General features: G+C 52.4%; 4 protein-coding genes across 4 annotated transcripts in view; 3 read left to right on the top strand and 1 right to left on the bottom strand.

Annotated features, from left to right (window-relative positions):
• The window catches only part of LOC126028684 (leukocyte immunoglobulin-like receptor subfamily A member 6), a 151,770-nt gene extending 149,447 nt beyond the window's left edge, over window positions 1-2,323 (top strand). The window contains exons 9-10 of the mRNA XM_049787619.1: window positions 2,143-2,185; window positions 2,260-2,323. Of these exons, the coding sequence (XP_049643576.1) occupies window positions 2,143-2,185; window positions 2,260-2,323 (107 nt within the window). The remainder of the gene's footprint in view (window positions 1-2,142; window positions 2,186-2,259) is intronic.
• A 9-nt stretch (window positions 2,324-2,332) lies between these two features.
• Window positions 2,333-3,425, top strand: LOC126028070 (leukocyte immunoglobulin-like receptor subfamily B member 4). The gene is made up of 3 exons (XM_049787115.1): window positions 2,333-2,476; window positions 3,017-3,169; window positions 3,243-3,425. Exons 1-3 carry the CDS (start codon window positions 2,366-2,368, stop codon window positions 3,387-3,389), a joined length of 411 nt encoding a protein of 136 aa, XP_049643072.1. The 5' UTR covers window positions 2,333-2,365; the 3' UTR covers window positions 3,390-3,425.
• A 5,862-nt stretch (window positions 3,426-9,287) lies between these two features.
• LOC126028683 (leukocyte immunoglobulin-like receptor subfamily A member 6) lies at window positions 9,288-18,581 on the top strand. The gene is made up of 10 exons (XM_049787617.1): window positions 9,288-9,311; window positions 9,583-9,678; window positions 11,775-11,970; window positions 12,288-12,572; window positions 12,652-12,948; window positions 13,119-13,391; window positions 13,603-13,908; window positions 14,611-14,733; window positions 14,926-14,978; window positions 18,498-18,581. Exons 1-10 carry the CDS (start codon window positions 9,288-9,290, stop codon window positions 18,579-18,581), a joined length of 1,737 nt encoding a protein of 578 aa, XP_049643574.1.
• Window positions 18,582-19,715: 1,134 nt separating this feature from the next.
• On the bottom strand, window positions 19,716-24,061 carry RPS9 (ribosomal protein S9). The gene is given in 5 exon segments (XM_049787105.1): window positions 19,716-19,973; window positions 21,154-21,340; window positions 23,326-23,448; window positions 23,934-23,967; window positions 23,969-24,061. Coding segments are annotated over 5 exon segments (585 nt in total). The 5' UTR covers window positions 24,032-24,061; the 3' UTR covers window positions 19,716-19,795.
• Between the last annotated feature and the right edge of the window lie 794 nt (window positions 24,062-24,855).

Genomic DNA, 24,855 nt, shown 5'->3' with positions numbered 1-24,855 from the left:
GCTTTGGGAGACACGGTTTCACCTCCCTATGGTCGGAGCCCAGCGACCCCATGGACATTCTGGTGGCAGGTAAGGGGTCATGACTCTGTAGGAACCCCAATTCTGATCAGGCCATACTGGGGTGATGGGAGGATGAGTTTGTTGGGACCCTTGTAGGGAGGGGCCTAGAGAGAGGCCCTGGGACTCGTTTCTAACCCAGGTTCTCTCACCCTTCCTCTCCTAGAATTGCTCCACTACACTCCAACCCTCTCAGTGGAGCCAGGCCCTTCTGTGTCCCCAGGAGACAATGTGATGCTGCTGTGTCAGTCCAGAGGCTGGAGGGACACTTTCCTGCTGGCCAAGGAGGGGACAGTCGACCCCCCACTGCACATCAAAGTGAATACGACAGAGCAGATAACACAGGCCCAGTTCTCCTTCCACCCTGTGACCTCAGCACACAATGGCACCTACAGGTGCTACAGCTCCAACAGCTTCAGCCCCTACAGTCTGTCACGCCCCAGTGCTCCCCTGCATCTCTGGGTGTCAGGTGAGACCCCACTCTGTCCCCTCCATCATGGTTAGCTCAGGGCCATGTGACCTGAGGCTCTGGTATCATGGGAGAGGGGAGCTAGAACGGTCAGTGGGAGGTTTCCCCTCAGATTCTGTCACCCCTGCCACTCCCAGGGAGCCCCAAAATGCTGGATGGGCCATTACAGGAGAGGAAATGGGGGTCTTGGACTCAGCCCAACCCTCCCACATTCTCTTCCAGGACCCTCTGGAGATGTCGAGACAAGGCCCATGGATGATGTGGGTGAGTTTCTCAGCAGCATTCAGGGAAGAAATAAGATTTGGGACCGGGCCCGGAGAGATAGCACAGCGACATTTGCCTTGCAAGCAGCCGATCCAGGACCAAAGGTGGTTGGTTCGAATCCCGGTGTCCCATACGGTCCCCCGTGCCTGCCAGGAGCTATTTCTGAGCAGACAGCCAGGAGTGACCCCTGAGCACCGCCGGGTGTGGCCCAAAAACCAAAAAAAAAAAAAAAAAAAGATTTGGGACCAGGGAGGTGCTGAGGAGGGAGACAGGAAGGATGAGGGGGCGGGGTCCTGCAAGCCCCCCGGAGGGGCCCGGCCAGCAGGAATCAGTCGAGAGGCTCACGGACAACCGCACCTTTATTTAGCAGGGCTAAAAGCACAACCACACCTGTAAAAAAATCTAAGAGAGGTTAATAATAATGACCTTTGGCGATCAGACCGTTCAAAGGTGTCTTTATTGGGGTTCAGCATCTCTTATATAGAGAAGGAGAAGGGGGCAGGAAAAAAGTGATGTCAATCATACATTTTGGCGCGAAAGCCAGGAGACAAAGGCAGTAAATCGTCTTCCAGAAGGGAGGGAGAAGCAGTGACAATTTTACAATCACTCCCAAGTCAGCAGCTTTCAAGAAATTGCCCTATGACCCTAAAGTAGGGTTTGTAGCTCACTATCCGGAACTCTCAGCAGTTTATGATGGGGCAAGCTTTGTTGCATTTAGCTAATAACTCAGGAATGTAAGTTAAGGGGAGACTTGGCTCCATGGTATCAGGCAGTGTCTTCCTCCCCTAGGCTGAGAAGTTACTTATTACTTGAAGGTTGCTTTCCTGTTGGTATATGGGCTTATAGCAAACAGCACTTAGCACTGAAAAAATGGCAGGGAGTTTTGCAAAAGTAGCCACTGAGTCAGTCACGGTAGCCAACATGAGGGGAGTGACAGGGAGGTGCTAAGCCCAGGGACCTGCAAAGGGATGAAGACAGGGCAGGGTAGGGGGAGGCAGGGATATGGAGGGGCGGGGACCCTGTGGGTTTCTGTGTGGTTTGCAGGGAACCAGAGGTCTAGGGGTGCAGCTGATCCTGCCCCTCAAGCCAGGGCCCAGTGACACCTCTGCATGTGTCCTGCACTCATGGGTAACACTGGACCGAAATAACCTAGACCCACTCGTCATCGGGCTGTCCCTCATCGGCGCCCTGCTCGGCCTCCTCCTCCTCCTCCTCTTCTTTCTCCTTTTTCGCCACCACCGCCAGGCTGGACACCACAACTCAGGTGAGTGGGGGGCGGGGGGGGGTGAGGCCACTGAGAGTCCTCACCCTAAGCCCCAGTCCCAGAAGAGCCTCCTTTCCATTGTCCACAGGAGCCACACACTCAGCGCCCCAGGACACAGGCCTGAACACCCGGTAACCTACCATTCAGCCTCTACCCCACCTGCCGCACCCCCTCTCTGTCCCTGACATTGCCCTTTGCTCCCCAGCTCCCGCCCTGGTACTCACATCCAGGAAAACGGCCCAGGTGACAGCTATGGGGAGGACAGATGACAGGGGGTACAGGGACCCCGGGGCCTGGGGCAGGGTGGGGTTATGGTCCAAGACATCTCAGGAGATCTGTCAGGACACATTCCCACTCCTCTCCCCACAGATGCCACCATCACCCAAACACAGACTGAGGAAGGGGTACAGCTGAACCCCCAGGTGAGCCTGCACTGCTCCAGTTCTGCCCGGGATTCCCCTCCCTTCCCACAGCAATGGCTGCTAGAGGACACCATTGAGTTCAGTCTCAAGACCAAGAGATGCACCTTGACCCCCCCCCCACCTGCCTTCTTGGATGCAGCTGAGCATCAGGCTGGTGACTAAGTGGATTTCCCCAGGCTCCAAGGTCCCCCCAAATCCTGAAGCCCATGTGCACAGAGATTATCTTTACACTTACTCTCACATACATACTCACTCACACACATATTCAATAACACACGTGCACACACAGCCTTCCTCGACCCTGCTGCAGCCCCAGCACTGAGCCCTGGAGTGAATGAAGGGGAGAGGGAGGGAGGAAGGGAGTGAAGCAGGAGGGAAGGAGGGCTGGAGGACAGACTGAAGTGGGAACAGCAGCTGAGGAAAGGACAGATATGAGGCTCAGAGCATCCAGATGTTCACGGCTCAAAAGGCAGCCTGGAGCAGCTGTGTGAGCCAAGGAGAAGAAGCGAGGTCACGGACACCCCTGTCCCCTCCCCACAGAGCAGGCAGGATGAAGACCCCCATGGAGCAACCTATGCCCAGGTGAAGCACGCAGGACTCAGGCGGGAAGTGGCCTCCTGTACCCCACTTTCTGGAGCTCGGCCGAATGCACAGGACCAACAAACAGAAGAGGACACACAGGCACGTGGGCAGGTGAGTTCCTCTGCTCCGGGCGCCCAACTTCCTTGCATACACTCTATCCCACTGATCCCTAATTCCCCTGCAGGCAGAAGCATCGGAGGCCCCCCTGGAAGTGACCTACGCGCAGCTGAAACACCTAGATACTGCACAGGAGAGCACAGCGCCCCCTTCCTCCACGTCAGGGGACTCCCCAGAGGAGCCCAGCGTGTATGCTGCTCTGGCTTTCCACTAGTCCAGCAAGGACCCAGACTGGTCCAGGACCCCAGGAGCTAATGTTCCCACGTTCTGGAAATAAAGCACCAGATTTCTGAGTCATCATTGTGTGACATGACAACCAAGACAAGAAGGCAAAATTCCAGGGGCCGGAATGAGAGCACAATGGGGTGAGCATCTCCCTTGCACATATGCCTGACCCAGGTTTGATCCCCAGTATCCCCTAGTATGTCCTGAGCACTACCAGGAATGACCCCTGAACACAGAGCCAGGAGTAACCCCTGAGTGCTGCAAGGTGTGGCCCAAAACCAAAAAAAAAAAAAAAACAAACAAACAAAAGAAAAAGAAAAAGAGGGGGGCTGGAGTGGTGGCGCAGTGGTAGGGCTTTTGCCTTGCACGTGTCTGAACTAGGACGGACAGCTGTTCAATCCCCCAGCATCCTATATGGTCCACCAAACCAGGAGCAATTTCTGAGCGCATAACCAGGAGTAACTCCTGAGTAACCCCAGGAATAACCACACCAGGTGTGGCCCAAAAACAAAAATTAAAAGAAGACAATTTCCCCAGAATGAGCAAGAAAAACATACTGGGCTTCACACTGGGGAGCCCGACACCATGAACTTGTCAAAAAAAAAAGGGCCACAGGGGCTGGAAAGATAGCACAGCGGTAGGGTGTTTTTGCCTTGCAAGCAGCCAACACAAGACCAATGGTGGTTCAAATCCTGGCGTCTCATATGGTCACACTTACCTGCCAGGAGCGATTTCTAAGTACAAAGCCAGTCCAGTAGTGACCCCCAAGTGCTGCCGGGTGAGGCCCAAAAACAAAAAAATGGGTGGGCACAGGAGCCAGAGAAATACCACAACAGTAGGCATTTGCCTAGAATGCAGCTGACCCAGGATGGATCTGGATCCAATCCCAGGCATCCCATATGGTCCCCCGAGCCTGCCAGGAGTGATGTCTGAGAAAAGAGCCAGGAGTAACCCCTAAGCACCGTCAGGTGTGGCCCAAATACCAAAAACGGGGTGGGGCACAGCAGTGGTACAGAGAGGAAGGAGTTTGCCTTCAATGAGGTGGACCAAGGTTTGTTTCCCAGCAGCCCATGTGGTCCCCCAAGACCCACCAGGAATGAGTTCTCATCAACTTTGGGTGTAGCCCAAAGGGAAGCAAAAAAAGCCTATAATCTAGGCCTCCTGCTTCTGGTCATTCCCAAAGAATCTCAAAGGTATAAAAAAGACATGTGGGTGGCTGGAGAGATAGCATTTACCTTTCATGCAGAAGGTCATCGGTTCGAATCCTGGCATCCCATATGGTCCCCTGTGCCTGCCAGGAACAATTTCTGAGCACGGAGCCAGGAAAAAACCCTGAGCACTGCCGGGTGTGACCCAAAAACCACAAAAAAAAAAAGAGAGAGAGAAGAAAAGAAAAGACATGTGGGTAGAAAGAACACTTGTCTTGCATTTGTGAGGCCCTGGTTCAAATCCTGGCACCACCAGAAACATTCCAAATGGGAGTAGGAGGAAAAACTGGTAAGAATACTATGAATGAGGGTGGAGTGCTAGTGCAGCAGGTAGGGCGCTTGCCTTGCACATGGCAGGCCCGGGTTTGATCTCTGGCACCCCTTATGGCTTCCCAGGTACTACTAGGAATAATTAATTCCTCCCTCTCTTCTTTCCTTCTTTCCTCCCTTCCTTCTTTCCTTTTTCCCTTCTTTCCCTCCTTTCTCCCTCCCTCCCTCCTGCCTTTCATTTTTGTTTTGTTTTGTGCCACATTCAACAATTCTCAGGGGTTACTCCTGGGTCTGCATTCAGAAATCATATCAACTGACTCCTATAAGGCTTGGGGATCGTAGAAAAATGCTGGGGATGAACCCAGATCAGCCTACTGCAAGACACGTGCCCTCCCTGCTGTACTACTGCTGCAACCTCCAAGAGTGATTTCTGAGTGCAGTTAGGCCTAATTCATGGGGGTGGGTGGCTCACCCAACCATTTTTTAAATACTATGAATAAGAGCCCGGAATAATACCACAGTGGGTAGGGTATCTGCCTTGCATGCAGCCAACCGGGTTCAATCCCTGGCATCCCAAATATCCCCCCAAGCCTGCCAAGAGTAATTTCTGAGTGCAAATCCAGGAATAATGCCTGAGCACTTGACCCAAAAACAAAACAAGCAAAAAACCCTATGAATGAAGGCAAAGAAATATAGAAAAAAAAATCAATAATGTGCAGAAAAGTCCCCCTTAAGAAATGAAAGGCTGGGGCCGGGCGGTGGCGCTGGAGGTAGGGTGCCTGCCTTGCCTGCGCTAACCTAGGACGGACCGCGGTTCGATCCCCCGGCGTCCCATATGGTCCCCCAAGAAGCCAGGAGCAACTTCTGAGCGCATAGCCAGGAGTAACCCCTGAGCCTCACAGGGTGTGGCCCAAAAACCAAAAAAAAAAAAAAAAAAAGAAATGAAAGGCTGGGCTGGAGAGATAGCATGGAGGTAGGTCATTTGCCTTGCATGCAGAAAGACAGTGGTTCAAATCCTGGCATCCCATATGGTCCCCCAAGCCTGCCAGGAGCGATTTCTGAGCACAGAGCCAGGAGTAACCCCTGAGCACTGCCGGGTGTGACAGAAAGAAAGAAGAAAGAGAGCCCAGAGAGATAGCACAGCAGCATTTGCCTTGCAAGCAGCCGATCCAGGACCAAAGGTGCTTGGTTCGAATCCCAGTGTCCCATATGGCCCCCTGTGCCTGCCAGAAGCTATTTCTGAGCACACAGCCAGGAGTAACCCCTGAGCATCACTGGGTGTGGCCCAAAAACCAAAAAAAAAAAAAATTCTTTGGGCCCGGAGAGATAGCACAGCGGCATTTGCCTTGCAAGCAGCTGATCCAGAACCAAAGGTGGTTGGTTCGAATCCCGGTGTCCCATATGGTCCCCCGTGCCTGCCAGGAGCTATTTCTGAGCATTCTGAGCAGACAGCCAGGAGTAACCCCTGAGCACCGCCGGGTGTGACCACAAAACAAAAACGAAAGAAAGAAAAGAAGGAAGGAAGGAAGGGAGGGAGGGGGGAGGGAGGAGGGAGGGAGGGAGGGGGAGAGAGAGAGAGAGAGAGAGGAGAGAGAGAGAGAGAGAGAGAGAGAAAGAGAGAGAGAAAGAAAGAAAGAAAGAAAGAAAGAAAGAAAGAAAGAAAAGAAAGAAAGAAAGAAAGAAGAAAAAGAAAGAAAGAAAGAAGAAGAAAAGAAAGAAAGAAAGAAAGAAAGAAAGAAAGAAAGAAAAGAAAGAAAGAAAGGGGGCCGGGCGGTGGCGCTAAAGGTAAGGTGCCTGCCTTGCCTGCGCTAGCCTTGGACGGACCGCGGTTCGATCCCCCGGTGTCCCATATGGTCCCCCAAGCCAGGAGCAACTTCTGAGCACATAGCCAGGAGTAACCCCTGAGCGTTACCGGGTGTGGCCCAAAAACCAAAAAAAAAAACAAAAACGAAAAGAAAAGAAAAGGAAAGAAAGAAAGAAAGAAAGAAAGAAAGAAAGAAAGAAAGAAAGAAAGAAAGAAAGAAAGAAGAAAGAAGAAAGAAAGAAAGAAAGAAAGAAGAAAGAAAAGAAAGAAAGAAAGAAAGAAAGAAAGAAAGAAAGAAAGAAAGAAAGAAAGAAAGAAAGAAAGAAAGAAAGAAAGAAAGAAAGAAAGAAAACAAGACAGGTGGCCAGTAAACACAAGCATAGACCATGAGAATGTGTTCACTGTCTTACTATTACCAAAAGGCAAATCAAGGCCATAATGAGAGATCACCTCACACCAGTGAGAACAGCAGAGTCAAAAAACCAGAAACAGGGGCTGGAGTGATAGCACAGTGGTAGGGCATTTACCTTGCATGCAGCCAACCTAGAACAGACCCAGCATTCCATATGGTCCCCCTCAAGCCTGCCAGGAGCGATTTCTGATCGAAAAGCCAGGAGAAAGCCCTGAACACTGTCAGATGTAGCCAAAAAAAAAAAAAAAAAAAAAAAACAGAAACAACCAGAGTTGACTAGAGATTTTTAGTATTGGCCAGTCACAACCAGTATTAACTAGATACAACCAATATGGATGGTGACAACCAGTGCTGACTAGATAAAACCAGTGTTGACGGGTGACGACCCTTATTGAGTAAAAACAACCAGTGTTGAACGAAGACAACTCATGCTGACTGGAGACAACTAGTATTAACTGGCATCAACTAGCCTTGACTGGAAGCAACCAGTGTCAGTGGTGATGTGATGAGAAAACCTCATGCACTGCTGAGGGGAATGTTGTTTGGTGCAGCCTGTATAGAGCCATGAAAAAGGAAGAACAGAGCCTCACATGACTCAGGGGTGCTGCTTCCTGGCAAATCAAAAACAAATTTCATTCCAAAATGATACACACATCTCAGTTCATGGCAGCACTCAGTGCAATAGTCAGGATAAGGAACAGTCCAAATGCTCAAGGATTGATGAGCAGATCAAGAAGTCAAGGTGTGGGGCTGGAGAGAGAGCACAGTGGTAAGTTTGCCTTAGATGCAGGACGGTGGTTCTAAAAAGGAATAAAAAAAACCTCATGCCAGGTTTCACTCAGGTTCTAACTAGAAAAGGGACACCATTTTGTAAGGACCACATGTTCACGAGCTTGCTAGCAAAAAGGAAGTCCCGCCTTTACCCCTACCTCACCAATGATTCGTGTTACCATAGCAGAAGTCCAGCCCTCAAGGAAGTGGCGTCACTCCTTTCTTCCTTCCCCTCCCATTGCCTATCTTATATAAGGAGGGACCAACAGGACCACGAAGTCTTTTGCCTCTGTCTTATTCTGGGCACATTGACCCTGACCGCTTCGGTCAGTATTAAAGCACTTTTTGGAGCATTTGCTGGGGCCTCAGCCTCTTCATTTCTCTGCGTCGGGCAGCTAGATTAGGACGCCTGGACCTTTCGGTTCGAATCCCGGCATCCCATGGCATTCCATATGGTCCCCCGGGCCTGCCAGGAATAATGACTAAGTGCTGCCAGGTGGGTGTGACCCAAAAACAAAAACAAAACAAGCAAAAAAGTAAAGTCAAGGTGTGGGGCCAGAGAGATAGTATGGAGGTTGGGCGTTTGCCTTGCATACAAAAGGTAGGGTGCATGTGGCCAACCTGGGTTCAAGCCCTAGCATAATATAGGTACTTTAAGCACTGCCAGGGGTGTATTCTGAATGCAAAGCCAGAAGTAAGCCCTGGACACTTCTGGGTGTGGTGGAAAAAAGTTGTGGTGTATGTGGGCAGTGGAATACTAAAGTCCTATAATTCAATGTAACCTGGATGGAATGAGAAGAGTCACAAGTTTTTCCTATACATGGATGTACATGGAATCTATTATGCTGAGTGAAGTAAGTCAGAGGGAGAGAAATAGACACAGAATACTCTCCCTCCTCTTTGGGTTTTAAGGAAAATAAAAGATATTTTTGCAATAATTCTCAGAGACAAAAGATATGAGGGCTGGAAGGTCCAGCTCACGATATGAAGCTCACCACAAAAAGAGGTGATGCAGTTAGAGAAATAACTACAATGACAACTATCCTAACAATGTGAATGAATGAGGGAAGTAGAAAGCCTGTCTCAAATACAGGCAGAGGAGCAGGGAAGAGGGAGATTTGGGACATTGGTGATGGGAATGTTGCAATGTTGAAGGGGGTTGTTCTTTAATATGGCTGAAACCCAAATCATATTTGTAATCAAGGTGTTTAAGTAAAAATATTTAAAAAAAAAAAAAAAGAGAAGAGTCACAAGTGAAATAACTCAGAAAAGGGCACATGAACACAAACACACAAATATACAAACACACTCATAAATATCAAATGATGTCACCCTTTGTGGAATACAGTGAAACAAGAAAAAGAATGCATGAAAACAAGTATAACAATCCCTTGGACCTGTGATAGAACTGAGAAACCGCACATGGTGGTTGTGGCCTGGGGGATGGTGAGGGGGCTGCTAGCAAATTAAAGGCAGCGGAAGTGTCCCAAGCAACGGGAACTCTCTCTTGAAACATGGAACAGGAAGCCTGGTAAGAAACAGAGAGGACCTGAGGCCAGTGGGTGCCCTGGAAGCAGAAGCCCAGGGCAGCCTGAGAAGCTTGCACAAACTGTGGTTGATGTTGCAACCTCCGAGAGGCCTAGTGCAATAAGACAGGGTGCCCCACTCAGAACCACAGGGAGGAGACCTGAGGCTCACATTCCAGATCATTCCTCAGAGCTCGCCAGGCTGTGGGGGCTGCCTGGATTCCGGGCCATGTAAGAAGTTAGGGGACACTCGGGGCAACCAAGGAGAGGACAAGCGCCTGTACAGTGTGCCTGAGCACATACGTGTGAAAGCCTCCAAGGACTCACTTGCTCCAGAGCCCTGGCATGGGCAGAGCTAATCCCATAGTGTGTGATGGGGCTAATTCCAGAGGCAGAGCTAAACTCATGACATAGGTTTGGCTAATTAAGGGGAGGATCTAAACCCATGGTGTAGGTGGAGCTAACCCAAAGGAGGGGCTGATTCTGGGGTTGAGGCTAAACCCATGGTGTGAGGAAAGCTGATTTACGGCACACAGAAGATCCTCACCGACAGTTTCACATCACACTTGTTCAGAGACACACACATTGCACACACACAGACAAAGTCAAGCTCAGCATTGGTCCCTTCCACCTTCCCACCAAGCCGCCTTCCTTCCATCTCTGCCATGGGCCCATGAGTGTGCTTCATGCTTGGGGCCAGTGCAGTCATGGGAGAGTTACAGGCCCGTCAGCACCTGGTCAGGTGCTGGATGGAGACTAGTGCAGACATTTAAGAGCTACTAAGCTGTCAGCGGATGTCCCCCACACTGCATCTCCACCAAGTCAGCTCTCTTCATTTCTGGCATCCCATATGGTCCCCTGAGCCTGCCAGGAGCGATTTCTGAGCCAGGAGTAACCACTGAGTACCACCAGGTTTGACCCCACCCAAAAGAAAAAGAAAAGGAAAAGTGTGTGTGTGTGTGTGTGTGTGTGTGTGTGTGTGTGTGTGTATTCTAGAGTAAAAAAAGCAAAGAGACATAGAGAAATGCAAGCAAGATAGGTGTCCAAGGGAGAACACAGACTTGAAAAACAACTCTGTTTATTTGGGAGGGTGGGGTTCTTGTTGTTTTGGTGGACTTTTTGCTGTTGTTTTTTTTTTTGGGGGGGGGTTGGGCTTTGGGGCCACATCCAGTGACACTCAGGGGTTACTCCTGGCTCATTGCTCAGAAATCGCTCCTGGCTCAGGAGACCATATTGGACACTGGGGATGAAACCCAGCTCTGTCCTGGTGGCAGCATCGTGCAAGGCAAATGCCCTACTGCTGTGCTCTCTCTAGCCCTTTGGGTTTTTTGTTTGTTTGTTTGTTTGGTTTTTGTTTTTGTTGTTTTTTTTTTAATTCACACCTGGCGGTGTTCAGGTGTTACTCCTGGCTCTGTGTCTGGAATCATTCCTGGCAGGCTCGAGGGACCCTATGGGATGCTGGGGATTGAACTCGGGTCAGCCACATACAAGGCAAACCCGCTAACCCACTCCTATTGCTACCCTATCACTCCAGCTCCAAGCCCACGTTTTTTTAGCGTTGGATCTGGGGCCCCGTGATCGGGTGTCATGCATAACGCCAGATGTGTCCCTTCCCTCCACCTCTGCACCCCTGACTCCTGAATCCCCACCATGGCCAGCTTAGTCCAGGTCTCTGCCCTCTTGCCTTCTTGGTACTCCTGTGCCAGGATACTTGTCCCTCCCCTTTGCTCCCCTCTAGTCCCGTGCACAGAGCCGTCCATGGCATGAGACTTTGCTGTGGGGAAGAACCCATCATATATACAGTCAACAAAATCCTCCACAGCCTCCAAGACAAAACCCGAAACCCAAAGCCAGTTCCCTGTGCTCAACTGTGGGGCCCGGGTGGACTTTGTCACAGAAGAGTCTCTGACATGAGGAAGCCCTATGCTCCCTCGGGGGTCTCTCAGCCCTACAGGGCCCTCAGTACCAGGATCAGGTGCCATGATTGTCCCTGAAGCTTCTTGGGTCCCAAGCAGACAAGGCCCGGAGTGGACGTGTGTCTCGGGGCTGACTTGAGGCCCAAGAGAGACTGTCGCATGCCCAGGATCCCAGCCCTGAGCCCATGTGTGGATGTGCCGCTGCTTCTGAGTGGCTGGCGGCCGAGCAGGAGTGACAAGAAGGAAAGACATTTGCATCAGAGCCCAGGAAAGGGAAGTGGCGGTCGCAGCATCTATGAGGAGCCCGCAGCCTGGTCTTGGTCCTTTCTCCCACACGTCCACACCTCGTCCTGTCTGGGACCAGTGACTCTCTGGACTGGGGCTTGGGATTAAGGCAGGCGGCCCAGAGGCTAGGGGAGCCACTGGTCCAGGCAGTCCCCAGCAGCTGTCCTCTGGCCATTCCTCAGGGTCGCAGAGCCATCCCTGGCAGACTCTTCACTTCCTGTGACCGAAGAGGAGGAAGCGACGCTGGGTCACAGGACACAGAACTGGTCCCGGCCCAGGCAGTCCCACGGGGGTGCTCTCTGGACACCCCAGCCCAGCACCCTGGGCTCATGGCAGCAGGCACCCCAACCCTGTTCCTCAATGCCCTTCTCTGCCTTGGTGAGTCTCGAGGAGGTATTCCTCACTCCTAACCTGGCCCTCAGAAACCCCAGATTCAGTGCTCAGGGGCGGGTCTGCTTTTCAGTCCTCCTTGGACCCCAGACTCAAGCCAGACCAGCTTGGGACTCCTCTGTGTGGGGCACTCACAAGTGGTTCTTTCAGGGCTGTGCAGGGGCTCCAGGGACCAGGGGCAGACAGGTGAGTCCCCCCACAGCCCCTTCCTCAGCCCAGGGGGTAAAGAGCAATTGGGTCTGTGAGGGGCCTAATGGGGGCCTGGAGGGAGGAAGACCCTGACACTCAAGCTTGCTCCTTTCCAGGGACCCCCCAGATACCCTCCATCCAGGCTGACCCAGATCCCCGGGTACCCAAGGGGGGCTCAGTGACCATCTGGTGCATTGGACCCCCGGAGGCCTCCGAGTTCCGTCTGTATAAAGTGAATGATTCTGAGTGGGAGTACATGGAGAAGTCCCTGGCCCACAGAGGCCAGGCCTACATCTCCCTCCGGAACCTGAACATCCACAGGGCAGGGCAGTACCAATGCTCGTACAGCAGTGCCCACCACCCTGAACAGCGCAGCGACCCCCTGACCTTAGTGCTGACTGGTAAGAGGGAGAGCGGGGCCAATACATCCACATAGGTGAGCTGCCTCGAGACACCCCTAATGTGGCTGCTTCCTTCCAGGACTGTTCCACGCACCCTCACTCGAGGCCCACGTGGGCCCTGTGGTAGCATCAGGGGGAAACGTGTCCCTGTCCTGCAGCACCCTGAACATGACGGGAACCTTCCACCTGCTGAAGGAGGGAGACGCTGAGCCTCAAAAACTGGAGCCCCAATTTTCTCAGGGGAGGTGGCAGGCGAACTTCCTCTTGGACTCCGTGAATGCCTCTCATAGGGGCAACTATACCTGCTACCTTTCTGCTTCATCCCAGCCCCTCTCCTGGTCTCTGCCCAGTGCCCCTCTGCGCCTCCAGGTCACAGGTGGGACTCCCTCTTTCTTGGGCCCCGAGCTGTGCTGTGATCACACGGGGCTCAATGTGGGATCTGCATCCTGGGGTACATGCAATAGGAATGGCTGCTGTCCACGCTGAGCCCCATGGGCCACTTGGTGTGTCCCCTCTTTGCTACCCAGGATACTCCCCCATCCCCAGGTGTGTTCGACCCTCCATCCCTGTCAGCACAGCCCGGCCCCCTGGTGCAGTCTGGGGACAATGTGACCCTGCGGTGCAGCTCCGAGAAGTTCAGCGTCTTTGCTCTGACCAAGGGCGACTCACCCCCGCACAGCCTTCATGGGCAGCCGAGCCCCGACTTCCCCCTGAGCCCTGTGAGCGCCTTCCACGGGGGCCGGTACCGCTGCTTCGGGGGACACGACCTCGACCTCCTGTGGTCGGAGCCCAGTGGCCCCCTGGATATCCTGGTGGCAGGTGAGAGGTCGACCATGGGCACAGGGAGGGGGTCATAAGAGGGGGAGAGGCCAGGACCGGAGGGCACAGGGGAGCCAGGGCACCTACTCAGGTCAGGCCAGTCCCCACCCCAGCCCTGCTCACATGGACCCCGAACCCCATTCAAGTGACTTCTCTAAGTGTGAGCACAGGTAGCCTGAACAGCCACCTCTTCTCCCCGCAACCCCCGCAGGGACAGGGACGGGCAGCAGCCCCGAGCTCCAGGCACTGCCCGAGCCACATGTGCCCGTGGGAGGGGACATCACGCTGCTGTGTCGCTCGGCTGACAGCGCCGACACCTTCTACCTGGCCCAAGAGGGCTCAGCCGCCGAACCCCTGCAGTGCCTCCTGCCCCACCCAGCCGCCCCCTCTCAGGCCAACTTCACCCTCCGAGGCTTGGGCCCTGCCCAGAACATCACCTACAGGTGCTATACCTCCAACAGCTCCGCCCCCCACCTGCTGTCCCCACCCAGCCAACCCCTGCGGCTCCAGGTCTCAGGTGAGGTTCCCAGGCTGGGCTGTCAGGGAGAAGGGGTGTTTCCTGGGGGAAGGAGAAAGGATTCAGGGAGATGGAGGGACTCAAGGGGAACCAGGGTGCCCGGTGCACAGAGGGAGGATGGAGCACGGACCCAAAGAAAAACAAGCCAGAGGCACCCAGGTGCCCCCAGGCTCCAGCCCAGAAAACAACTCCAGCAGCAGCCACCAAGGCCTGACCCCGGTTTTGCTGGTAGGCAGGAGGGTGGGTCCTAGGAGAAGGCTGGGGGAGAGGTGTCTCAGCACATCCTCCCTCCCCTTCACCTCCTGGGACAAGGAGGCCACAGCCTGGAGACGGACCAGCCCGAATCTGGCTTCGGGGATGCAGCTGCCACCTGCCCGGCCTTTCCATCGCTGTCCCCTATTACTGACCTCCTGTCCCCTCCCCAAGTGGCGCCTGGCTCCTCCAAATCCCATGTGCCACAGCCCCTCTGTGGGACTGTGGGGGCGCGGGTCCTCTGTAGAGGGGCCCTGGGCCAGAAAGAGGGATGAGACTCTGGGACAGCTGTTTGCCACCCCCCCCCCACCTGGGGGGACCTGGAGGCTGAGTTTTCAGGAAGGAGCTTCTGAGACTGCAAGGGCAGCATAGCGGGTGCAGCCAACGCTGCTTCTTGGGTGTGCCTCAGCCAGCCACATGTCCTGTGTTCAGGGGCGACTCTGGGCCCAGGTGAACTGGACTCCCTAACCCTGCTCCTCGGACTGTCCGGTGCCCTGCTCGGCCTCCTCCTCCTCCTTCTCCTCCTTCTTTTCTTTCGCCACCGCTACCAACAAGCTGCACACCAGAAGTCGAGTGAGTTGGGGGGAGGCCACCTGAGGGTCCCTGCCCGGAGTCCCAACCCCATCCAGAAATATGGCCCAGGTGACATATGTGGGAGGGATGGCTGGGGGTACAGAGACCCCAGGGCCTGGGGCAGGGCAGGGCTGCTGGCTGGAGACATCTCAGGGGATCCACCAGGACATGTTCCTGCTCCTCTCCCCGCAGACGCCGCTGTCACCCACACACAGTCTGAGGAAGGGGCGCGGATGAACCCTCAGGTGAGCCTCTGCTGGCCTAGTTCTGCCCAGGGTCCCATCTCTCCCCACAACTCCGACTGTCAAGAGGACCCCACTGAGCTCAGGCTCAGGACCGAAAGATGAACCCTGAGCCCCCTCCTGCCTCCCAGGATGCAGTTGTGTGTCAGGGCACGTGACAGGGTCCAGGGTCCCCCAAGTCCCAGAGCCCATGTTCAGACAGAGCTCATCTTTTACACTCACTCACTCTCACACACACACCCAGGGACTGGATCGGTGGTGCAAGCAGTAGGACGCTTGCCTTGCATGTTTGATCCCCAGAGTCCCATATGGCCCCCCAAGCCAGGAGCGATTTCTAAGCGCATAGCCAGAAGTAGCCCCTGAGCAACACTGTGTGTGGTCCAAAAACAAACAAACAAATGCCCTCCCGCTGTGCCGTTGCTGCAGCCCCTCCATGGGCAGTTTTAAGTGATGTACCACAATCTTGTGCATTGCATAGATGGCCATCCTGTTCTAAGAATCAGGACTCACCCTTCCGGTTATATTTCCCATTTTTCCCTTCTCCTTTCCTCTGAGAAACGTCACTGGCTCTTGCAGCCTAAGGAGCTTTGGGGGGTTGGGCTGGGTTTGGTTTGATTTGGGGGCCACGCCCATCGATGCTCAGGGCTTACTCCTTGCTCTGTGCTCAGTGATCACTCCTGGCAGTGTCAGGGAACACTGAACCATATGGGGTGCCGGTGGTTGAACCCAGGTTGGCAGCCTGCAAGGAAAGCATCCTCCTGCCGTACTACGGCTCTAGGAAGAGGTTTTGTTTTGAGGCTTTTGTTTTGTCTCCCTGTAGCCACTCGGTGCTCAGAGGACTAAGGGCTGCCCTGGACTAAGGACTGCCCTGGGCTGCCCTCCGCTTTCTACGTACAAAGCATATGCTGCAGCCCATGTGGTGCTGGGGGTCAAACCCAGGGTTTCTCATGACAGGCAAAACAATCCCCCGAAGCCATCTCTCAGTTCCACGTGGGCCTCTGGCTCTTTGCTTGTCTTTTTGTTTTGTGTGAGTTTTGTGTGAGTGGCCCTGGCAGCACTCAGGGGTTACACCTGGCTGTGCTCAGAAATCGCTCCTGGCAGGCACGGGTGATCATATGGGATGCCGAGATTTGAACCATCAGTTCTCGCCCGTGTCGGCTGCATACAAGGCAAGCGTCCCACCGCTGTGCTATCTCTCCGGACCCTCTGTACTTGTCTTGAACTTTCATCATACACAAGTGAACACATGCAGAGTTGAAAAAGCTTATTTTGCTTCACAATGGCTCCCTCAGACTCCTTTCATGGCTCTCAAATAGTTGAGTTACATTCGAGATCTTTCTCTTCTCTCTCCTCTCCTCTCCCCTCCCTCCTTTCCTCTCCTCTTCTCTCTCCCTCCCCTGCAACCCAAGCATACCCTCCTCCACAATCTTCCCTGCCCATCTTCTCAGATCTTTATATTTGGGATTTATGGCACCACACAAGAGTATGAGAGTTGTAGTAGGTTAGAATCCTGGCATACCATATAAAGAGGAGAGGAGGGGAGGGGGGAAGGAGGAGGGGGAGAACAGAAGGAGGAGGGGGGAGGCGGAGGAGGAATAGAAGCATTTGGGTACAGAGCAGTGGCGCTAGAGATAAAGCATCTCTCTTGCAAGCTCTAGCTTAGGACAGACTGAGGTTCGATCCCCCAGTGATCACCTGACGTCCGATATGGTCTCCCCAAGCCAGGAGCAATTTCTGAGCACATAGCCAGGAGTAACCCCAAGTGTCAATGGGTGTGGCCCAAAAGAAAAACAAACAAAAGGAATAAGAGCATTTAATCTGTGTTCTGGAAGCATGAGATTTGTACTGTTTTCGTTGTTTTTGTTTTTGTTTTGGGGCCACACTCGTGGTACTGCTGGCTCTGTACTCAGAAATCCCTCCTGGGAGGTTCAGGAAACCATATGGAATGCCTAGGATCAACCCAGTTGCAGGTTTTTGTTGTTTTTAGTTTTTGGTTTTTGGGCCACACCCGGTGGCACTAGAGTTACTCCTGGCTCTTCGCTCAAAAATGGCTTGTTGGGTTTGGTTTTGCTCAGGGATCAAACATAGGACAGTGAGCAAGTCAAGTGCTTTACGCACTGGGCCAGCCCCGTTAGCTTGTTATCTGCAAACAGCGTTTGTATTGTGACTTCCCCTTTGCCAATAGGAGTGTCTTAGCTTTTATTTCTTGCCTCATTTTTATGGTTAGTTCTTCCTTTTTTTTGGGGGGGGGGGCACACCCGGCGGTGCTCAGGGGTTCCTCCTGGCTGTCTGCTCAGAAATAGCTCCTGGCAGGCACGGGGGACCATATGGGACACCGGGATTCGAACCAACTACCTTTGGTCATGGATCGGCTGCTTGCAAGGCAAACGCCGCTGTGCTCTCTCTGGGCCCCCTTTTCTTTTTTTCCTTTTCCTGGCCTGGTTTTGCTATTAGTAACTGCCGACCTCATAGCATGCCAGTTAAGTTTCCATTCCTCTTCACTTGGAGGAAGCATGGAGGGTTAGATCCTCCACGGTAGTCAGAATCACAGTGAAGGGCTTCTTCAGCAGCCTGGTCCTCAATCTTCGTTCTGGGGGGGAATCTCTTGTGGATACCAATTTCCTCCTTTGAGACCAGTCTGTTCAGATTGATAGAATCATTTTCTGTTTCTTTCTGATTCACTCTTAGCAGTGTTTCTAAGAATGTCAGTTTATTCTAGATTTGCTTATGTTGGGCAGCTGGATTTCTTCCAGGCCAGTCTACTTTTCTTCCCCCTTCTTCTTGTGGTCACACCAGGTGGTGCTCAAGGCTTCCTCCTGGCTCTTTGTGGAGAAATCAATCTTAGCAGGCTTGGGGGACCATATGAGATGCCAGGAACAGAACCAGAGCTGTCCCAGGTCAGCCACATGCAAGGAAAATGCCCTGCCGCTGTGCTATTGCTCCAGCCTGTCCTTTTTTTTTTTTTTTTTTTTTTTTTTGTCCACAGCTGGCGGCACTCAGGGGTTATTCCTGGCTATGAATTTGGAAATTGCTCCTGTCTTGGGAGACCATATGGGACACTGGGGGATCAAACTACGGTCCGCCTGAGGTTAGCACACGCAAGACAAGTGCCCTACTGCTTGTGGCACGGCTCCAGCACCTTGTTTTGTTTTTGCATAACAGTAATTTCTTCCTGTGGCACATTACTTTTCCTCTTTTTAAAATTTGTGCTTTCCCTGATTTTTCTTAATCAATTTACACACTTAAAATGATTTGAAGGATTTTTTCGCTTGCTGTACTTGGAGGGGTATTGGGCCCCTCCAACACCCTATGGCCCTCAGGTTGCTCCTGGCACTGATCAGGTGATCCTATGTGGTGCCAGGGATCACAGTGGTCAACCCAATGCAAGGAAAGCTACTTAACCTTTGCTCTCTCTGGCCCAACTGAAAGTTTTAACAAAAAGCATCACATTAGCAAGTCTAGAAAATGCACTAGCATTTGGGGGTTGGTGTCCATTATTCGTTTCGCATATTTTTCCTCCAGATGTATATAAACCATGAAGACCACCAGGAAGTGACGTATGCCCAGGTGAACTGTGCAAGGCTCAGGAAGCAAGTAAGCACTTAAGCACTTCCCGTCTATCAAGCTAATAGTTGGCACGAGACTAATGGGACCGGCACATAAGTCAAACCAATGGTAGAGGCTTCCAGCTTTGTCCCATGCCACCCAGATATCTACTACCACCCCTCCCCCCATTCTAGGTTGCACCTGAAGAACCCCAGGATGTGACCTATGCCCAGCTGAACCATCTAGCCCTCAGGAGCCAGCCAACAGCTGCTTCCTCACCAGAAGAGCTCACCAAAAACCATAGTGTCTACGCATCTCTAGCCATTCACTAGCACAGGACCAGAGGGGGCCTGCAGAGTGTGACCCTACAGACCTTCATACTGCTCAGGTGCCAAATGCCAAGACAGGACAAACACCCCAGGAACCGAGGACCATCTGAACATTCATGTGGGGGGCTTCTACACTGTAAAAACTGCTTCCACAGCCAGCTAACCAATTGCAGACTAACACTTCAGTACTTGAGAACTGATTCCAACTGCAGATTTGACAGCTGCCAAAGACCTTATGGGTGGTCAGCAGGGCCCGCTCCAACCCCAAAAAAAAGATCTAAGGATTTGACAAGTTCAAACTGGGAGTCTAGAGCCCTCTCTTCTGGCTATAGCAGAAGTGGCCAAGCCACTTCCTCTTGTGCCTAACATGGTCAGAGAAGGGGAAGGCCGCCTTCCTCTTAATCCCAAGTATTTGGAAACCCTCAAAGCAGATTAGTTTAGAGCCATATTTGACAGTGCTGAGAGGAAGTCAGCAGTCAGGCTTGAAGAAATTAGTCCTGACCTGGACCTCCACTGTGCCATACATTGGCTGTGCCCCGCCCTCATCCTGGGCCCAAACCCCACCTGCTTTTAGCACTAATCTATAATGCAAACTGACTTGATGCCTCATTGTGCTTCAAGATTTGCTAACACAATTAAAATCACTTTAGTGATTAGTTTAGTGATGGGACCTCATCTCTGTGGGATGTTCCCAACTCTTCCCCCTTCACACCCTTCCACAAGGAAATGTGCCCTCTCCTCCCTATGCCTAGAAGTGACCCACCACAGCCGGCTAACATAACTAAGATGCTTGTGCCCTCCTGTGGCGTTGAGGCAGGGAGTGTGGGTCTGTGCCAGCAGAGAAAATGGACATCAAAAGACACAATTCGAAAGTGTTCATCTATTTTATTTTGGGGATGGAAAACTAGACACTTCCCGCAGGTCAGGAAGTGGGAGCACGGGGGCTTAATCCTCCTCCTCGTCATCACCAGCTCCAGCCCCTCCCTGGCCCTTCTTGGCGTTCTTCCTCTTCACGCGACCTGGGCGTCCACCCCCGTACGGGGAGCGGAGAGAGAAGTCGATGTGCTTCTGTGAGTCCAGGCGGACAATGAAGGAGGGGATGTTCACCACCTGCTTGCGGACCCTGGGGGGACAGCAAGGAAGGGGTGAGGACCCCACAAGGCCCCACCCACTCTATTCTCTGCTGGTGCCGCCTGGCAGGCCTGAGTGCATGAGAAGGGAAGGACAGGGGCCAGTGATAGCACAAGGCATAGGGTAGTGCATTTGCCTTGCACTCAACCAACCCAGGTTTGATCCCCAACATCCATATGGTTCCAAGTCTGCCAGGAATGATTTGAGTTCAGAGCCAGGAGTAACAGTTCTGCAGGAATGGCCCAAAAAAACTTCAAAAGGGGAAGATCGGGGCCTGAGAGATAGCACAGGGAGCGGAGGGCATTTGCCTTGAATGCGGCCAACGCTGGAGGGACCTGGTTTGGTTCCCAGCATCCCATGTGGTCTCCTGCTGCCAGGGGTGATTGCTGAGTACAGGGGCAGGAGAAACCCGAGTGCCATTGGGTATGGGCTGGAAATTAACCAATCAATTAATAAATGAATAAAGTTGGAAAAAATTTTAAATAAGGGGGAAGACAGATAGAATTAAAACTTTTGAGGCCTAATTTTTTTTGATATTCCAGAATGACATAGGTCCATGGCCCCAGCAGTAGCAACTTGGCTTAAGTTAGTTCAAAAAAGTGGCTATTTACTGCTTGCACGTTAATTCCCAGGTCTAGTGAGGGACAACAAAGGCAGGTACTCAGTTTGCAGTTGCCCCACTCACTACTGCAGCTCCAAGTACCAGGGCCCAGTTCACAGGAAAGGCCCCAAATCAAAAGCCCTCTTGGCTGGGACCGCAGCACAACAGCAGAGCCAATGAGATGGGCGAGACCTGCTGTCCAGTGGGAGACAAGAGGTCACCGTCACCAGCAGGACCCACACAGAGCCACGTTCCCCCACAATGGAAGGAAGGTCCCCAGTAACAATCACTAGCACACGGAGAACTGTTTACCTGTCCCGCAGCCCGCGTGCTGGCAGGAGCCTTCGCAAGGTGTACGGCTCAAGCCGCAGTGACCCTTGCGCTGGGCTACAGGGGAGTGGGGGTGTGATGCTGCCCCAACTCTCCACAGCAGCTTATCGGTTAACCTGCACCCTCAAGAGCTCAAACCTTTCACTTCCAAGGGCTGCGCGAAAGAGACAGTGGCTTAGTGAGGCCAGGCTCCGAGGGGGCACAGCTGGAAGTTGAAAGAAGCCAAGGACAGGACCAGTACCTGATGTGGCGCTGGCGGATGAGCACGCGAGCATGGTGGATGGACTTGGCCAGGCCCAGCTTGAAGACCTGCGTCTGCAGGCGCCGCTCCAAGAAATCCTCGATCTTGAGGCCCAAAATGTAATCCAGCTTCATCTTGCCCTCGTCCAGCACGCCGATGCGGACCAGCCGCCGCAGCAGGGCGTTGCCTGCAAAGAGGAGCACTGGCCTAACACTCTGCCCTCAGCCACAACTCAAGTGGTGAGACCCATCAGGCTAAAACGGTATTGAGAACCAGGGCCATAGGGCACTAGAGGGCACTTGGAGTGCATGCAGCAGACCTGGGATTGTGCAGATCATTTGAGGCGCCCTGGGCACACCCAAGTATGACTGCCAGGTATGGCCCAACCCCCTCCCCATGCACAAAAAAGCTCAAATCTAAATACAGAAATAGCCAAACAGGGAAGGTGCCTGCCTTGTACATGACCAGCCCAGGTTCAATCCCTGGCATTCTGTATGATCCTGAGTCCACCAGGAATGGTCCCCACACCAAATAAATACCAAAAAATGAAGATTTCAGAAACAATTCCCAATTTAGTGACATGCTGACTGATCTAGGCTGTCATTTTGTACTTTGTAATCAGTGTAGTTAACCTTAAATGTTTGCTATTGGGTTGAAGTGAAGTGATAGCAGTAAGGTACTTGCTTTACATGGTTAACTCCCCAAATACCAAGCCTGCTATAAGTGATCCTTGAGCAAAGCCAGACTGGTCATGGCCCCTCCAAAAATAAAGGAATTTCGGTGTTACTATTATTTTATGACCAAGTGTTGAATTAATCTTTGTTCAAATTAACATCTTTCCAATCTTTGACAAAGAACAGATTGCAATTACTTTTGAAAGAAATCTCTAGGTTGTTTCTAGAACACACTAAATTATGCCAATGTATAATTTGGATCCCTCTCAAATATTTGGTAAAGTTTAAAAAAAAATCAAAATTCTAATCCGTATAAAACATCAAGAAAGACATTCTAGGGGCCGGAGGTAAAGCATTTGTCTTGCATGCAGAAAAAAGGCGGTTCGTCCCCAGCCTGCCAGGAGCAACCCAAGCGCTGCTGGGTGTGACCCAAAAACCAAAAAAGAAAAAAGAAAAAAAAAGAACGACATTCTAACAAAGCAACTCCAAAGTAAGTATCTTCATCTGTGATGACCCCATCACCAGTATCTGTCTGTGATGAAGCCCATCCCCACTGCAGATAATGAAATTCACACCACTAACTGCAGGCAATCTAACGTTTAACAAACATTAGACTGAAGGCGCCTTAGTTCAACTAAGTGACAAAGGTGGGATGGAAAGAGCCAGGAAACAAGTCCGTATCAGGACAGCGCTAGACTCAGCATTCTGGTTTCAGGTTAATTGGCTTCATTTCCTAGAAAGCTTCCACCTGAGTTAGCGCTAGGAGCTACCAACTTCCACTTCTGTGGGAAAACAAGAAGACCTGGACACTCATCTCAGTCTTGGCCTGGCATCGCTAACACTTGATTGCCATCTGGCCATCAGCCAGAGCCTTTTGTAAGGCTACATTAGTAGCAGACTGTTCCTCCGTTGGATAAAAAGACCCTCTCCTCGTTTCAATGGTTTGGAATTCCTCTTACTCTATCCTCAACCGTGCATATTTTTGTTCTGGAGTGATAGCACAGAGGCAGGGCATTTGCCTTGCATCCAGCCAAACCCAACCTCCGGCATCCAATATGGCTCCTAAGCCTGCCAGGAGTGATTTCTGAGTAGAGCCAGGAGCAACCCCTGAGCTCTGCCGGTTGTGACCCAAAAACCAAAATAAATAAAAATCAAAAATAAAAACATCCACCCGAGCAACCTATTTAAGAGAAATGCACACTTTGCTATCCTTGTTAGCCCCAGCAGACATCCTAGAAATCGCAGTGCGCTGCTAGCATCAGCTCACTGTGCAGCACCTGTTGACTGGGCTGCCCACTGACTGTTTTCCAAGCCAGCAGTAAACTTGAGTTCTATGTTCTGAATAAGGTACTCTTCAGACCCCGCGATCCTTTAATAATGACCAGTTAGAAGCCGACCCGACCCCTCACTGCCGTGCAATGCAATACACCTCAATAGCCGGGGGACCTACGGAGACATCCCAGGATGGAGAAGCGGGTCCCGCCTCCCCCTCGCATACCTTCGAAGAGTCGCCGCGGGTCCTTCTCGTCCAGCGTTAGCAACTCGCGGGCGGCCTTGCGGATCTTGGCCAGCGTGAACTTGACCCTCCAGACCTCGCGCTTATTGCGGAGCCCATATTCGCCTGCAAAGGATGCAGTGTTTTTCAACCTTATTGTGCAAAGGCACATATTTTTCATGAAAAAAAAAAATCACTAGGCACACCACCCATTAGAAAATGTTAAAAAGTTAATCTTGTGCCTATATCGACTATATGTAAAGTAAATTCTCTTGAATAGAAATCTAATAAACACAAACTTATTTTATAATTACTTTATTATGAAATAAACTCTGATTGTCCTATCTGTGAGCCGAAGCTGCATGTTATGGTATGAAATTGAAATATTTTCCCATGGCACACCCAGACAGTAGTATGTCACAGCACACTAGTGGATTGCCTGCCGGTGGTTGAAAAAACGCTGGTTCTAGGGGCAACAGGCTTGGGGTGTCAACGGAGATGGGGGGGACCTCGGGTCCCCGAGAGCCTAAAATTCATCAATGTGAAAGATCCAAGAAAACCAGACCTCACGGACACGTGGACGGAGCAGGCCTCACCCACGAGCCACTCACCGATCAGCTTCAACTCCTGGTCGAGGCGCGACTTCCTCGAAGGGCCTCCGCGGGGTCACGTAGGTCTTGCGACAAAACCCAGCTCGGGCCACGGGCATGTTGGCGTCGTGGGTCTAACTGCGCCTGCGCGGGAACCAAGCCAAAAGGCAGGTGAAATTGACGGGTGGTCTGCACTTGCGCAGTGACCAAGCAAAAGTGAGCATGTCGGAAAGGCGGTCTGCGCATGCGCAGTCCCACCAGAATCTCAAACGATCCCACAAAATCTCGCGAGACTTGGCACTGAGGGACTCTCCTCCGGCCGGCAATGCCACCGAAAATTCAACCAGACCTGTCCAATTACTATCCATTCCACAACCTCTCTCCCTGTATTCAATGTCCGGGAGGCGCCGGCCACGCGCGAACCCGCCCTCCATACCCCGACAGAAAAGCAGGAAGCGCCCCTCACCCCAACGTAGCGCTCCGCCAGCGAGAAAGAGGAGCGCGCGGTGGCCCGGAGTCGCTTTTATAGCCACGCAGAGAGCGCGTGACGTCAGTACGCACGGCGCACAGCGCCACCAATCAGAAGCGGCTCCGGCGGGCGGAAGTGTGGAGGCGGGAGCGGCGCGGCGTTGTACTGCGCATGTTCAGAGTCCGGGTCTCCAATCGTGCTGTGATTTGGGGGTCTTTGTTCGTCCCCGCTGTCTATGCAATGAGATCCAGAGACATCGAGGAATTTGAGGCGCCGGGCGCTACTCAGCCGAGGTCCCGGGGTGCCGAGAAGATTCGAGAAGCCCCCCCCCCCGAGGGGCCCGGGCAAAAGGGCGGGCTGACCCCCTTGCTTTGGGTGCAGGTCTGGGCCGCCCCGATTCGTCGCTGCCACGGCCTGGTGTGACCCCAGAAACACAAGAAATGATTTTGGGGGGCACACCAGAGCGACAGTTCA

The sequence above is a fragment of the Suncus etruscus genome, chromosome 14 (genome assembly GCF_024139225.1).
Source record: "Suncus etruscus isolate mSunEtr1 chromosome 14, mSunEtr1.pri.cur, whole genome shotgun sequence".
Lineage (NCBI taxonomy): Eukaryota > Metazoa > Chordata > Mammalia > Eulipotyphla > Soricidae > Suncus > Suncus etruscus.
Note: the sequence above shows the minus strand (reverse complement) of the source record. Positions and strands in the feature narration are given on the sequence as shown.

Excerpts from the sequence above, each read along its gene's own strand:
- LOC126028683 (XM_049787617.1), top strand. The coding sequence starts at position 9,288 with ATGGTGGTTGTGGCCTGGGGGATG. Across the intron at positions 12,573-12,651 it reads CCTGACCTTAGTGCTGACTG|GACTGTTCCACGCACCCTCA; the intron begins GTAAGAGGGAGA and ends GCTTCCTTCCAG. Across the intron at positions 13,392-13,602 it reads CCTGGATATCCTGGTGGCAG|GGACAGGGACGGGCAGCAGC; the intron begins GTGAGAGGTCGA and ends CAACCCCCGCAG.
- LOC126028070 (XM_049787115.1), top strand. The coding sequence starts at position 2,366 with ATGGTCCAAGACATCTCAGGAGATCTGTCAGGACACATTCCCACTCCT. Across the intron at positions 2,477-3,016 it reads GGGTACAGCTGAACCCCCAG|AGCAGGCAGGATGAAGACCC; the intron begins GTGAGCCTGCAC and ends CCCTCCCCACAG. Across the intron at positions 3,170-3,242 it reads ACACACAGGCACGTGGGCAG|GCAGAAGCATCGGAGGCCCC; the intron begins GTGAGTTCCTCT and ends ATTCCCCTGCAG.